Raw genomic sequence first — 15,939 nt, forward strand, 5'->3', positions numbered from 1 at the left:
ATCACATTTATAATCATTATAATGCATCATAATGCATTACAATGCACTTATAATGCTTCATAACACTCATTATAAATGTTTATAATTATGCATAACAACTTCTAACAAAGACACTTTATAACTGACGAAGTTATGGTAGTTATAATGTGCTGTTCCGCTGAGCTTATAATGCATTATGACCAACACTTATAATACGTTATAAACGTCGTAATAAGTTGCCATACATAATTATAAACATTTATAACGAGTGTTATAATGCCTTATAAGTGCATTATAATGTGTTATAAATGTGATTATAATGCATTATAGACGCAACCTTTAAGTAAAGTGTTACCGAGAGGGTTCATGTATGAAATTGGCGTGCTATGAACGGAACATTTATAAACAGCGTTAGATGTAAGTACGAGTTCCTACGAGCCCATTCAATCCAGGAACTCATCTGTCTGTGTCATTTCAGATTTATTTGGCTATTCAAAAATAGCCTGCATGGGAGCAGACGAATCTGCGAGTGCAAAAAAAAAATTGCACTCTGCGATTTGGGTCTGGCACCGCTCCATAGATGGGTTTCCGCGCGACGTCATCACAGAGCAGAGTGCGCAATCTGCGCATGCCTGGGGTAGAACGAACCGGAAGCGCCCTTCACTCTGTTGCTTTGTTCGGGATTTAGATAGGCATAATGCTGCTATTATAGGCATAATAGGCATAATGCTGCTATTATATACAAACAGATCCAACTTCCGACAAATCATTTTTATTGAGTAAAGAAGATATTACAAACTGCATCATTTAATCTACTTTCATTAAACCTGGTGAAGACCATTTCTTTTATGAATGTACATTTGACTAGAGCTGCTGCGGGTAATAGCGCCCTCCACAGGCTCACCCCTCCACTGCGCGCGCATCATCCTCTCATGTTTACAAACAGGAAACCCATCCATAGAGAATCCATTTCCTGCTCCAGAAGACGTGGGTGACCAATCAGGGCCCAGTATTCGAATATGGGAGACTGTGATTGGTAGTTGGTTGTAGGTCTTAACCAATTGTGTCGAGGGCCATCGTTTTGATCCCGCCCCTTGTGGGAAAAAAAAAGGCTAATTAAAAAAATAGCAGATCTACGAGCTCATAGCGCGGCACCGAGTGCCGCGCTATGAGCTTGTAGATCTGTTATTTTTGTAATAGCATAAGAAATCTTAAAATGACAGTGACGCGTTCCCCGGATTGAGTGGGCTAGATTGCTTTCCACTGAGGAGGACACGCCCCTTCATTAATAATGAATTGCATTTTTAAAGGTACTTTTACTTTACTGGAGTATTTCCAATTGGCTATACTTTTACTTCTCCTCCACTACTATCTCAGAGGCAAATATTGTAAACTTTTACTCCACTACAATTATTAGAAAACTTTAGTTACTAGTTACTTTTCAGATATAAATGATTACATTATAAAACATTAACATTAACCACTTCAGCCCTATTTTATACATAGGCTATTTGGAAATAGCCGATCTACAAGCTCACAGCGCGACGCGTTGTGAGCTTGTAGATCTGCTATTTTCTAATATGTAGTACTTTCACTTTTGGTACTTTAAGTACATTTTGATGCCAATACTTTTGTACTTTTACTCAAGTAAATCCTGAATTCTGGACTTTTACTTGTAACAGAGTATTTTTATATTGCATTATTGGTACTTTTACTTAAGTAAAGAATTTTAGTACTTTTTTCCACCACTGCCCCTAACTGCCCTCCCCCCCCTCCTCCACACTCCTTTGTGGGCCAGCACTCAGCTGGGTGAAGCTGAAAACTGAAGTTCCCCCGTGAGATGTGATACAGGTGTAAAAAATAAATAAAATGCGGGGGGCACGGTGGCGCGGTCGGTAGTGCTGTCGCGTCACAGCTAGAAGGTGCTGGGTTCGATTCCCGCCGGGGATGCTGTGAGCGCTGGGGGCGTGTCCTCTCCTCCGCGTCATCAGTGCCCATACCCTGGGGTTGGTGAAAGGGCCTTTCTCTGTGGAGTTTGCATGTTCTCCCCGTGTCTCCTAGGGTAGGTACCCTCACAAAAACATGCAGTAATCCTGGTCTCTATACTGCCTCCCCCTGGTCAGTCGGGGCGCCTGATGGAGGGGAAAGGAACTGGTTGGAATAAGGTCTTCCTTCCACGCGCTACGTCCTACCAGGGGAACTCTCCCCTGTCAGGTTATAAGAGGAGGCCTGTTCACTCCTCATGCATTGAAGGAAGCATGAGCTCAGTTCTGGGCTCTCCCCAGGCTGGCAGAGGGAGAGTAGAGCCCAGGATGACATAGCTAATTGGCAGTGGGTGAAGAAATGGGTTACAAAAATCGTGGGATAAAGATTTAAAACGATAAATAAGCAAGGTAAACACATACATAGAATGCAGAGATACAGTGTGTAGTGCCTCAGTTATAGGATCATAGGTAAAACAAGAGCCTAGCATCAGTCTAAACAATATACTATCAAAACAAGATGTATATTGACTGTCAATCTGTGCTTGAACTAACTTTAGTGTCACGCTGTGGGGAGTCACTTCATGGATCAATTGAATGACTTTTTGAGTAAAAGTAAAACTTGTGACAATCCATTTCACAAAGGGGATTCACCTTAAAGATATAACAAACCAATGTCACTTCTTGTTCCACCCTGGATAGGGGTAAGTATGTCAAAAACTAAGGTTTGTTCCTGCACCAATGCTGTGATAAATGTTTACTTACCCTGCAGCACACTGACCCCAAGTGGTGGAAAGAGAGTACTTTTACTTTAAGTAACTTGTATTTTACATTGTGGTATTGCTAGTTTTACTTACAATAAGTAAGTCAAATAAATCTGATTATATCTTCCACCACTGCTGACCCCCAGCGGTCGTCAGTGTTAGCAGATGTCATCAGTGTTACACAGACAGGACTGAAAGCTCTAGTGTTCTGCATGACCATTTCATTTTATTAAAAAACAAATCATTTCTGGCGGACCGGGGTGTGTGTTTGTGTTTGTGTGTGACTTCACCCTCTCCCCGCAAATACAGCTCACACCCTCCTAACAGTGCAACTGCAGACAAACATACAATTAAAAAAAAGTACAATTACATGGTGTTCTTCTTCAGAATGAGTACATATTTATACACGGTTTGCCCTTCTGAAATGTGAGAAAACATTCATAAATGTTCATTACATTATTATTCCAAAGTTGTGCTATGTGGGATCTCCTGCCAACCATATTTTTATTTTTTTTTATCTCCAACCTGGCAGATGTAAAGGAATAAAGTATTTGTATTTAATTAAGTATTCTCCTCTCAGAGAGCAAGCAGTAATGTCTTCATTTATGCTTCGTCATACGAAGACAGCAGATCTATAAACTCACAAGGCGTCTCGTTCGTGATGCGTTGTGAGCTTACAGTTCTGAACAGTTAATTAATTGAGACAGACAGACAGACAGCACTGAGGACTGAAATTAAATGCTGAGTTCCAATACCCCAAAATCTCGGCCACTCGCTCACTCACACTCTGTCACTCCAGCATGGCGGTGTTACGGTAAAATTGGTGACCTGCCAAAATATGTGACCATCGTGTAGACATCACGTAACATCAGTGTCTGAATGTAAATCGTTACGGTTTGTTTATTAGCAGAGTTCAACCGGTATTTAGGCCACGTATTTAAAGACCTCCAAGCTATTTGAAGTCCACGAGATGGTCACATATTTTGGACAGGTCACCAATTTCACGTAACACCGCCAAGCTGGAGTGACGAGTGTGAGTGAGCGAGTGGCCGAGATTTGGGGTATTGGAATTTGGCTCTTTACAGAGCCAGTGTCCTGTGTCCTTTGTTAGAATGTCCCTGTCCCTCTCAGTGGATCCTTTGTTAAAATGTCTCTGTCCCTCTCAGTGGAACCAGGGACTCCTCGGTTGTCTCTTCACGACTTACCTTCCACAACAACGCCATAAAAATCATGAAAAGCACAAATAGCAGATAAACAAGCTCACAATGCGCCGCAAAGCGGCACATTGTGAGTTGGTTTTGTAGTGGAAAAGAGCCAAGAGTTCCCTGTTTGGATGGATGTCTGTCTCTACGGTATACCGGTCCCTCGATAGAACGTCTGTCCGGTCAGTAGGAACCGTCCGGGGCGTCATAAGAGTTTGTGTCGGCCGTTTTGACAAAGGGTGTTGCTGTCACACACAGCCTGACGAGGCGCCAACGCGTCTCTGTTCATTTTTAAAGCCAGTGCGGAAGTAACGAAAACACTGCAGTTCTTATTAATGGCCCAGTAGGTGGCGCTGATTCCGCTCCTGCGCCTGCAGCAGACCAAAAAAAAAAACGTTCATTTAACCTGGACTTTAACCCTTGGTTTTATTGCCTTCAGTAAAACCTTTTCATAAAGACCTTTAGGTGTTCGACCGCTTAGTTTCAAGTCTTTTCGTAAATTCATGGCCCCCGTTAAATACATTTATGATGAAGACAAACTAAATTGTGATTGGGTGGTACTGGTAAGTGAAGACCCCGCCCTCAACACTTCCCCGTTCACAACCAATAACAGCTCACCACCAGGTGTGCGGCGGTTGGTTTTGCACTCGCAGCCATTTTTCAGCTGAACTAGAAATCTTCCAAAAACGGGTCCGTATAGAAATCAATAGGTGACGTCAAGGCTATCCCTTTCGTCCATTTTCTTTTTACAATCTATGCCGACGACATGGCTATCTCTCTGTCGCTGTCACACGCAGCCGTTCTCCTGCCGGTGTTTGTGGTGCGTTGCCACCGGGGTGGGCGGGGGCGGCGGCGGCGGGTAGAGGGAGGGCGCCAGCGTGCACAGGAAGCCGGCCAATAGGGTGAAGCCCAGCCCCCCCCAGGCACAGAACATGGACCAGCCGTAGCCGTGGCCGATGTCCTCCGGGATGCCGTACATGTGGCGGGGGTAGCGCGACAGCTCGAAGTTGATGCCCGCCACGCACGTGCACAGAGATATGATGCAGCATGTGCCTGGATGGAGAGACACACACACACACACACACACAAAGAAAAACATTTATCGTTGCTGTCAGGCAGTGGTGTAAAGTAACTAAGGACATGTACTCAAGTACTGTACTTAATTGCATGTTCTCCCCATGTCTCCTAGGGCGGTGGTTCTCCACCTTTTCAGGCCGCGACCCCCCACCCAGACAAGCACTTGGGCTTGTCAGAGTTGAGGCATTACATTTCCTTTGACATGATTCCACAGATATATATTGTGAAAATAGCGTTGCAAGGCGTTGTGAGCTTGTAGATCTGCTATTTTCACAATGTTTGCCTCTTTCGGGTCTTTTTTCATTTATTTTCTTTATTTAAATTTTTTTTTAAGTACACTTTTCTTTTTTTTTCACTGTCATCTGGGGACCCCCCCAAAATCATGTGGCGACCCCCCCTGGGGGTCCCGACCCACAGGTTGAGAACCACTGTCCTAGGGTAGGTACCCTCACAAAAAAAACATGCAGTAATCCTGGTCTCTATACTGCCTCCCCCTGGTCAGTAGGGACGCCTGATGGAGGGGAAAGGAACTGGTTGGAATAACGTGTTCCTTCCACGCGCTACGTCCTACCGGGGAAACTCTCCCCTGTCAGGTGATAAGAAGTGGCTCGCTAGCTCCTCATGCATTGAAGGAGGCATGAGCTCAGTTCTGGGCTCTCCCCAGGCTGGCAGAGGGAGAGTAGCGCTCCCAGGATTACATAGGCAATTGACACTGGGTGAAAGAAATGGTATACAAAATCGTGGGATATAAATTATACAAAAAATATATATATATTTTTACTTTCTTCAGTATTTACAAGTTTCAATACTTTTACTTCTACTCCACTACATCTCAGAGGCCAATATTGTGCTTTTACTCCACTACATCTATTTGAAAACTTTAATTACTAGTAACTTTGTAGATTTTGATTATTATTACAAAACATACATTAATCACTTCAGCCTTTGGCTATTGGAAAATAGCCGATCTACAAGCTCACAACGCGCCGCGATGCGACGCGTTGTGAGCTTGTAGATCTGCTATTTTCAAAAGATTCTTTATGCATTTTAGACATATGATAACTTGTGAACCAGGACATTCTGCATGATTAATACTTTTACTGTTGGTACTTTAAGTATATTTTGATGCTAATATATTACTTTTGGCACCTTTACTCAAGTAAAATCTGCAATACCCAGACTTTTACTTGTAACAGAGTATTTTTTACATTGCTGAAATTATACTTTTACCTAAGTAAAACATTAGAGTACTTTTTACACCACTGGCTGTCGGAGAGACATCTCTTATCTCCATATTTTAACTTTGTGTGATTTCTTTGGTAAATGAACTAGATTCACACAAAAGTATCAAAAGCAGATCCACAAAGCTGGAAAGCTTGAGAGCTTGTAGATCTGCTACTTTTTGCTGATTTGGAATTTGTAATCCTGGAAGGTAAGCTATGAGGGTTCTAACAGACAATATATATTGTTTTATTCTTGTTTTATTCACAAATGTTTTGCATTGTGAGCTTGAAGATCTGGTATTTTTGCTATTTTCTAAAAGTTTTGAAAAAGTTTGAATGTCTATGAAAATCTGTGAAAAAATATTAAGAAAATTAAACATTATTTTCTTTCTTTCTTTCTTTCTTTCTTTCTTTCTTTCTTTCTTTCTTTCTTCATGCACAAAATAGTGACACCAGGTTCAAACTGCAGTGGTTCCTTGTCAAGACTCTCCATAACACATATATCTGCTGCTCTCCTGTGGAACACTAGGGTACTGCAGCTCTTACCTCCCATAAGGAAGAGCAGCCCAGCAACATACTGCTGCCCTCCAGTGGAACACTAGGGTACTGCAGCTCTTACCTCCCATAAGGAAGAGCAGCCCAGCAACATACTGCTGCCCTCCAGTGGAACACTAAGGTAGTGCAGCTCTTACCTCCCATAAGGAAGAGCAGCCCAGCCACATACTGCATCAGGTCGTGGTCCTTCAGGCAGCCCAGGACGCCTATGACCCAGCCGAACAGGATGATGGCCACCGCCATGCCCACGAAGCTGGCTGTCATCCTCTGCAGATCTGAGAGAAGCACAACACCATGATAGACATATATATATACTGTAGATAGATACAAGATATACTGTAGATAGATGAATGGATAGATGGATGAATGGATAGATGGATAGATGGATAGATGGATGGATGGATGGATGGATGGATGGATGGATGGATGGATGGATAGATGGATAGATAGATATATAGATGGCTGGCATACTCTGCAGGTCTGTAAGAAGCACAACACAGCACAAATCAGACCTGACAGGTTTTCACAAGTTTGTGTCTTTATTAGTTTTGACTTGATGTTTTCCATTTCTGTAGGCCTACAGTTTTAACATAACGTAAAAACGTGTTTGCTGGTCTAGTTTAGTTTTTAGTTTTATTATTAGAATATCTATTTAAATAATAAATAAACTGAATGTTGATTTAATAACCACTTAAACCACACTTAATCTACAGTACCAGAAGCCACTACCACACACACACTTAATCTACCAGAGGCCCTGTACTTATCTTTTACAGTTAGTTTAGTGTGTGTGTGTGTGTGTGTGTGTGTGTGTGTGTGTGTGTGTGTGTGTGTGTGTGTGTGTGTGTGTGTGTGTGTGTGTGTGTGTGTGTGTGTGTGTGTGTGTGTGTGTGTGTGTGTGAGACACGTTCCTGTTGTCGGTTAATTTCCTTGTTCAGTCGATCAGCCTTTTACTTAGATTAACAATCACTCGTCAGTCAGAGAGCGACATGAGAAACTAACCGAGAGGCAAATATCAATCAATCAATAAATAGATCAATTAATAGACGGACGGATCATTTGAACAACCTGGCAGACCGACCAGACAGACAGACAGACAGACAGACAGACAGACAGACAGACAGACAGACAGACAGACAGACAGACAGCTACAATCTCTACTGAGGTAAGAACAGGCAGATCATAAGAAGTGCTACAAATATTACTGTTACTATGAATACTACTATCACTAGTACAAACACTACTACTACTATTGATTGTAGAACTTTCCAGTAACATAAGTATTGTTGTTACTATTATCTGTGTTAGTTTATGAACCAAACTTATAAATGAAGAGGTAAATGCCTGCATATATGTAGAATTGATATTATTTATTATATTTTCAGATGGATATTTGGTCATAGTAGGTACAGGTACATACAATTCTGGAGGCCACAGCTCTGACCTGTGGTGTTGGGGTCCACAGCGGGGGACTTTGCATGTGTCACATGAGAGTCACATGAGAGTGTTGATTGATTAGATCAGATAAGGAACTGGGGGACAGTGGCTACTGTTATAGAACAGTGCTAAAGCCTGTGTTTCCACATTTAAGACAATACACAAGTCACATGAGGTTACACCCACATGGGTAGACCAAACCCATATAAACAGAGAGAAAGCTCACTTAAAGGACAAAGTGTTCTACGCAGGCATCAGTGTTGCTAGTTACCAGGGTGTTATTGCTGTGTTCGTCATTTTCCATTGCGAGCTCCGAGAGACTGACGGTAAGATATAAGAGTGTGTTTATACGAAGATGAATGTATATATTTCAGTTTTATAGTTGTGTGTGTATATTTCATGTCAGTAATTTGTCGTTGTGTTGTTGTTGGTGTTTCATTTTCTAAACCTACTACTGGCTTACTGGCCTACTGGCCTAAACGTTTTAGAGTGTGTTTGTATTGTGTGTTAGTATAATAAAACCATGAAAGACCCTGTACATGGGAGATCTATCTATTGCATAGCGGGTGTGATTGGTAGATAAATTGTACAATTGATACTCATAATGTTATTCTTGTATTCCTCTGGTGTAACAGCCTCAGAGAACATTCCAGATCAGGGAGCAGCAGGGAGCAGCAGAGAAAATGGCTTCCCGTTTCACTGTTCCGAAAGAGGAGCTGACCTGTCCCGTGTGTCATGACATCTTTAAACATCCCGTTGTGCCGTCCTGTGGCCACAGCTTCTGCAAAGACTGTCTGCAGGAATGGTGGAAGGAAAGACCAACAAAAGAATGTCCTGTCTGTCAGAGAAGATGCTCTAGGGACCATCCTCTTACAAACATTGTTGTGAAGGACCTGTGTGAAAACCTCTTGGAGGTGAAAGGCCAGAGCTCCTTGTCGATGAGCTCTGAGGTCCTCTGCACCGCACACGGTGAGAAGCTCAAGCTCTTCTGTCTGGAAGACCAACAGCCGATGTGTCTCGTGTGTCGCAATTCAGAGGAACACGCCGGACACAAGTTCTTACCTGTGGACGAAGCGTCTGGACCTTGCAAACAGAATGTCCAGGAATTACTGGAGGCTTTAGAGGAGCAACTGGAGGTCCTTGATATAGTTAAAGGAGATTACGAGGACATAGAAAATCACATCAAGGTTCAGGCCAGGGACACAGAGACGCAGATTAAGGAACAGTTTCAGAATCTTCGTCGGTTCCTAAAGGAGGAAAAGGAGGCCAGGATCGCCGCTCTGCGGGAGGAAGAGGCTCAGAAGAGTCAGGAGATGAAGGAGAGGATTGAGGGTCTGAGCAGAGAAATGGAAACCCTCTCCAATTCAAGCCAAGCTGCTGAGGACCAGCTGAGAGCCGACGACCACGTCTCATTCCTGCAGAACTACAAGACCACGATGGAGGGAGTCCAGCTCACCCTGCAGGACCCACCGCCGGTCTCAGGAGCGCTGATAGACGAGGCCAAACACCTGAAGAACCTGACCTTCAGAGTCTGGGACAAGATGAAGGACATTGTCTCCTACACTCCTGTCATCCTGGACCCCAACACTGCACATCATAAACTCATGCTGTCAGATGATCTAACCAGTGTGAGACGTGTAGAAGTGTGGCAGCCGCTTCCTGACAACCCAGAGAGGTCAGACTACTTTCCCGAAGTCCTGGGTTCTGAGGGCTTTAACTCAGGGTCTCACAGCTGGGATGTTGAGGTTGGAGACAATAAAAGCTGGCAAGTAGGTGTGTGTCTGGAGTCTTACCAGAGGCAGGGAGGCAGAGGGAGTGGATACTGGTATATATGGTTTTATATGGGTGAATACAGAGCAGTCTTCTCATCAGGGCCTGTTAAGGAGTGGACTGTTCTCTCAGTGAATCAGAAACTCCAGAGGATCAGAGTCCAGCTGGACTGGGACAGAGGACAGCTGTCCTTCTCTGATCCTAATTCTAACACACACCTACACACCTTCACGCACACTTTCACTGAGACACTGTTTCCATGCATTACTAATCATAGTCGTACGTCTCTGAAGATGTTACCAGGGAAGATCTGTGTCACTGTGGAAAACCACAGTTAGAACGTCTCGCGTCCAATAAAAGCCTATATTGAATATATTGATCTGGTATTGATCTCCATGGTAATTAGAAGGGATCGGTTTATGGCAGGTTATTCGTTATTACTTTGAATTAGGCCTACATGTGATTATCTACATCATTCAGTTTTGATTGATTTGATTTATGTTTTCATTGATGAAATGCATCTACCTGAGCAGTGTGTGTGTGTGTGTGTGTGTGTGTGTGTGTGTGTGTGTGTGTGTGTGTGTGCGTGTGCGTGTGCGTGTGACTGAATGGCTGCCCTCCACGCTCCACACCCCCCTGTCTAGCTTCAGGGTATTGAGCTCTACAGTGCTGTTAGCTCCGTCTCCTTCCCCTCCTCGCTGTGCCCTGGGTTGTTTGCAGTGGTGGAAAAAGTACTCAAATTCTTTACTTAAGTAAAAGTACCAATACTGCAATATAAAAATACTCTGTTACAAGTAAAAGTCCAGAATAAAAAAATTACTTGAGTAAAAGTACAAAACTATTGGCATCAAAATGTACTTAAAGTACCAAAAGTAAAAGTACTAAATATTTGAAAATAGCAGATCTACAAGCTCACAACGCGTCGCATCGCGACGCGTTGTTGTTTCGTAATATCATAATTTATATCTGAAAAGTAACTAGTAACTAAAGTTTTCAAGTAATTGTAGTGGAGTAAAAGTACAATATTTGCCTCCGAGATGTAGTGGAGTAGAAGTAAAAGTATTGGAAATTGGAAATACTCAAGTAAAGTACAAATACCTCAAAATTGTACTTAAGTACAGTACTTAAGTAAATATACTTAGTTACTTTCCACCACTGGCCAGCAGTGCCTGACACACAGAGCCCATGAGCCAGCCTCATCCTTCTCTCTCTGACCTTGTCTGTCAGAGCACCATGGGGGGGGGGGCCGGGCCTTCTGCTCGGCAGCACCGCGCCTGTGGAAGCGCCTTAACCACAACTAGGCCATCGACGCCCCACGTCCAGAGATGTTTCAAGTCCTCGTCTATACCTTGAGCCCCGTGCCGTTGGCAGTAGGAATGGTTTTTTTGTCCTCTGTGTTAACTACCCATTAAGACCAGGAAATGATCTGTGTCATTTTAACCCATTAAGACCTGGAACGCATCTGTGTCACTTTAGATTTCTTTGGCTATTCAAAAATAGCAGATCTACAAGCTCATAGCACGGCACCGAGTGCAGCGCTATGAGCTTGTAGATCTGTTTGTTTTTTTTTATCTTGAAAAAAACATTTTTGGGCGGTGAAACCGCCCCATATGTGAGGTTTGGACATCGACATTCGCTGCACTGTGATTGGCCACCATTGTACCCCCCCCACCCATTGCACCCCCCCCAACCCTGCGCTGTGATTGGCCACCATTGTACCCCCCTAACCCTGCACCGTGATTGGCCAATCACAGTCTATTCAGGACTGTGATTGGCTAGTGAAACATGACACATGTGCATAGTGCCTATAAATAGGACTATGCACTTAAAAAAAACACATTTATGTTTAGTTTTTTTAGGGGTGTACAATGGTTGGTCCACAATATTACTTTTCTTTAAGTGAACTTTCATCACTGTGATGACCACTGTGACCACACCGCCCACTTCACACTGGGTGTGATTTTTTTGATTTTTGTTCAAAAAACTGTTAGGATTTACAAAAAAAATAAGAATCGCCTCAGGTCTTAATTAGATGTATTTAGCTATTGAAATGATAGAACATTTCTGCAATTTTTTGAATATATCCACGTATATGTTTTGAAACATTTTTTACTCCGATCTGTGCATCTCAAACATATTTTGAGATTGGGGGTCCGCGGCCATGAAAAAAAGTTTGAGAACCACTGATATTATAGCGACATAAGGTTTTTCAAAAACTGTTAGGATTTAGAAGACATTTGTAGAACCCCCCAGAAGCAATGATTTGAGTTACACACGTTCGCCTTGTTCTCCCCCTGTCTAACTGTATGAAAAATGCTAAATAAACACAAAGGTTAAAAAAGATATATATCTGCACAAATTTGCAAGAAAAGATAGCAGATCTACAAGCTTGTAGTGTGGCACTCTGTGCCGCTCTATGAACTTGTAGATCTAATATTTTTGTATTCGCCAAATACTTCTTAACATGACACAGATGTGTTCCCGGTCTTATTGGATTAAATACCGTTACTTAAGTTTTCTTGGCATCGAGCTAGAGAGGCCGATCTTTCCTGCATTCCATTTCTCCTGCCAGTAGTAGTTCCTTTCCTTTATTATCTGCTGTATCCCAGACTATAGGGCAATGTCATGTGATCGATGGTCAGTGATCGTGAGGCATTTTGAGTAAAACATTTTCTCTTTTATCTTATCTCATATTTGAAGGTTTTTTAACATTGTAATATATATGTTTTCAAGTATTGTAAAGGATAGGCAAAGAATAAGCATTGTGCTTCAGCCGATTCCTTTTTTCGGTCATTACATGGATACGTACATAATGTGATGATGATTTATTTGTTGTAAGTCCACACAAGTGTGTTTTGATTTGTTGTAAACAAAGACCCAAAATAAAGCATTCATTCATTCATAAACCATTCATTCACTCGTGTCATTATAGGTGAAATTTGTAAGAGAAAAAAAATGTATCTTCAAAAATGTCTGAAATAACTGAAGCTCACAACGTGTTGCTCTGCGATGCCAGTGTGAGCTCGTAGATTTTGGAAGAGCTCTGACAACGTTTGACAACAGGACTTACAGTAAAGGTAGGGTATGTGTCTATATGTGTGTTAAAATGAGTGTTAAATAGCTTGATATTGTGATAGTAAGGATTTCGCATGGCGCAAGGGGCGTTCCCGTACAAAGGTTGCTATCTTCCGGCACCAGCCTTATCCCTAAAACACCCAGTGGTGGAAAAAGTACTCAAATGTTTTACTTAAGTAAAAGTATCAATACTGCAATGTAGAAGTACTCTGTTAAAAGTCCAGAATAAAACATTTACTTGAGTAAAAGTACAAAAGTATTGGTATCCAAATGTACTTAAAGTACCAATAGTAAAGGTACTAAAATATTTGAAAATAGCAGATCTACAAGCTCACAACGCGTCGCATCGCAACGCGTTGTGAGCTTGTAGATCGGCATCAAACGACATTGTATTTGTCTTTGATAAGCTTAAAGGGATATTTCACTTTCAAAAAAACTTTTGGTAATTTTATCATCTACTCAGGCCTTTGTGAGCCCCCCAGACAGTTTTTAAGTTGCTTGATTCAGTATTTATATATTTGATATTCATTTTATCAGACACGCCCCCTTCCTATACAAACCCATTGTAACTTCAAACTCCATTTTTAACATGTTAGATTCATCAAAAACACCCGTCCTTGGTTCTGGTGACTCATACCGCCCCCCTAATACGCGAGGGGGCCGTGTTTTTTCAATTACTTTTTTCATTTATTTTAAATATTTTTTTTGGAAAATTAAAAAAATAAAATACAATAAAAAAAAATTATAAAATAAATGAAAAAAGTAATTGAAAAAACACGGCCCCCTCACGCATTAGGAGGGCAGGGTGAGTCACCAGAACCAAGGACAGGTGTTTTTGATTAATCTAACATGGTTAAAATGGAGTTTGAAGTTACAATGGGATTGTATAGGAAGGGGGCGTGTCTGATAAAATTAATATCAAATATATAAATACTGAATCAAGCAACTTAAAAACTGTCTGGGGGGTTCACAAAGGCCTGAGTAGATGATAAAATGACCAAAAGTTTTTTTGAAAGTGAAATATCCCTTTAACTGGCAACTGCTGATAAAAACCACGCACAATTGGTACCGTTTAGGGACAGTGCCAGCTGAATTGTGCGTAATTCACGGGTAGCGGGTAGTGCCAAGGGGTGAGGTGGCACAGAAAATAGGGCCCGGAGTCTCCTATTGACCGATGACCCGGTCATCGAATTATTGGCTCAGGAATGCGAAAAAAAATTAAAACAATCTCCATGAATTCATGGCTTCATGGGGTGTGTAATTGATGGAAAATAAGTTTTTTTTTTGGGTGAACTACTCCTTTTATTTAAATATAAATTATCCCACGTTTCTCTAACCCATTTTTCACCCAGTGCCAATGCCTAAGCTTGTATTCCTGGGCGCTACTCTCCCTCTGCCAGCCTGGGGAGAGCCCCGAACTGAGCTCATGCGTCCTTCAACGCATGAGAAGTGAAGGGAAGTGGAAGGAACACGTTATTCCAACCAGTTCCTTTCCCCTCCATCAGGCGCCCCGGCTGACCAGGGGGAGGCAGTATAGAGACCAGGATTACTGCATGTTTTTTGTGAGGGTAACTACCCTAGGAGACACGGGGAGAACATGCAAACTCCACACAGAAAGGCCCTTTCACCAACCCCACCTAGGGTATGGGCACTGATGACGCGGAGGAGAGAACGAGCCCATTGTGTTCTCGGCGGGAATCGAACCCAGGACCTTCTAGCTAATCAAATGGACCCTTAATGGTCCGTAGCTCTAATAGTGTAGAAATGGAACCAAATGGACCCTTACAGGTCTGTAACTCTGAGAGTGTACACATGGAAACAAATGGACCCTTACTGGTCTGTATGAACACTGAGGGTTTTACAGTGTAGCTACAATGGAGGTCCCAGGGATAACAAATGGTATCAAATGGGGGTCCGTGGGCCTGATGCACATAACAAACTGTGTGTCCTTGAGATGAACGTGGTAGAGAACGACTTACGCAGCGCGTGCCACTCGTCCTGGCGTATGGTCTTGGTCAGGTCGACGGGCAGGTTCCTGGGCAGGGCTGAAGAGGTGTAGTAATATTTAACGGGCGTGCAGCGCTGGACCAACCCTGAGCATGTAGACAACACAACACAAAGAAACACACAATGTCAATGTAAGCATTTAGCAGCAGTGTTGTTTTTGACAGCACATTTATTTATCTAGATAGTCATAGTCTTTTTAATCAAATTCCATTTAGTTTTAGTCATATTTCAGTCATCTGAACTGTTTTAGTTTTTGTCTAGTTTTAGTCGACTAAATATCATAAGATTATAGTCGACTAAAATGTATGTTGGCGGTGCCTTGATGGCGTCGTAATGGCTGACTTTACACTTGGTTGCATGCTGAAAATAGCCGATCTACAAGCTCACAACGCGTCGCAGCGCGACGCGTTGTGAGCTTGTAGATCTGCTATTTTCAGAGCGCAACCAAACATAAAACGACTTGTCTTTTTGTTCTACTGGATCTCTTCTCCACTAAGTCCCTCACTGACATTTTAGTCTAGTTTTTATTTGTTGACGAAATTGTCGATATATTTAGTCACAGTTTTAGTCATCGTATAGCTTAGTTTTTATTTAGTTTTTATTTAGTTATCGTCAGTGTAAAAAGGTAGTCGACCAACATTTTTCGTCATCGTTTTAGTCGACTAAATCAACACTGTTTAGCAGAGCTTCTTATCCAGAGCAACTTATGAGTGTGGGATCAGAATGAGCAGAGTAAACATGAACTCTAGTCCAGGGGTCTTCAACGTTTTCAGGCCAAGGACCCCCTAGCTGAGAGAGAGATGAAGCAGGGACCCCCCTACTCTATATTGTAAAATTGTGTTTCAGATTATACTTTTTTTGTTTACGT

At 42.3% G+C, this 15,939-nt stretch overlaps 1 protein-coding gene across 1 annotated transcript in view; it reads right to left on the minus strand.

Moving 5' to 3' along the window:
* Positions 1 to 4,714: 4,714 nt before the first annotated feature.
* LOC308091609 (transmembrane protein 178B-like) overlaps positions 4,715 to 15,939 on the minus strand; it is a gene marked incomplete at both ends in the record, with an annotated part of 13,368 nt that continues 2,143 nt past the window's right edge. Inside the window, 3 exons of the mRNA XM_080437272.1 lie at positions 4,715 to 4,980; positions 6,920 to 7,057; positions 15,044 to 15,157. Coding sequence (XP_080293398.1) covers positions 4,715 to 4,980; positions 6,920 to 7,057; positions 15,044 to 15,157 — 518 coding nt within the window. The remainder of the gene's footprint in view (positions 4,981 to 6,919; positions 7,058 to 15,043; positions 15,158 to 15,939) is intronic.

The sequence above is a fragment of the Gymnoscopelus braueri genome (assembly GCF_963280865.1).
Source record: "Gymnoscopelus braueri genome assembly, chromosome: 9".
Taxonomy (NCBI): domain Eukaryota; kingdom Metazoa; phylum Chordata; class Actinopteri; order Myctophiformes; family Myctophidae; genus Gymnoscopelus; species Gymnoscopelus braueri.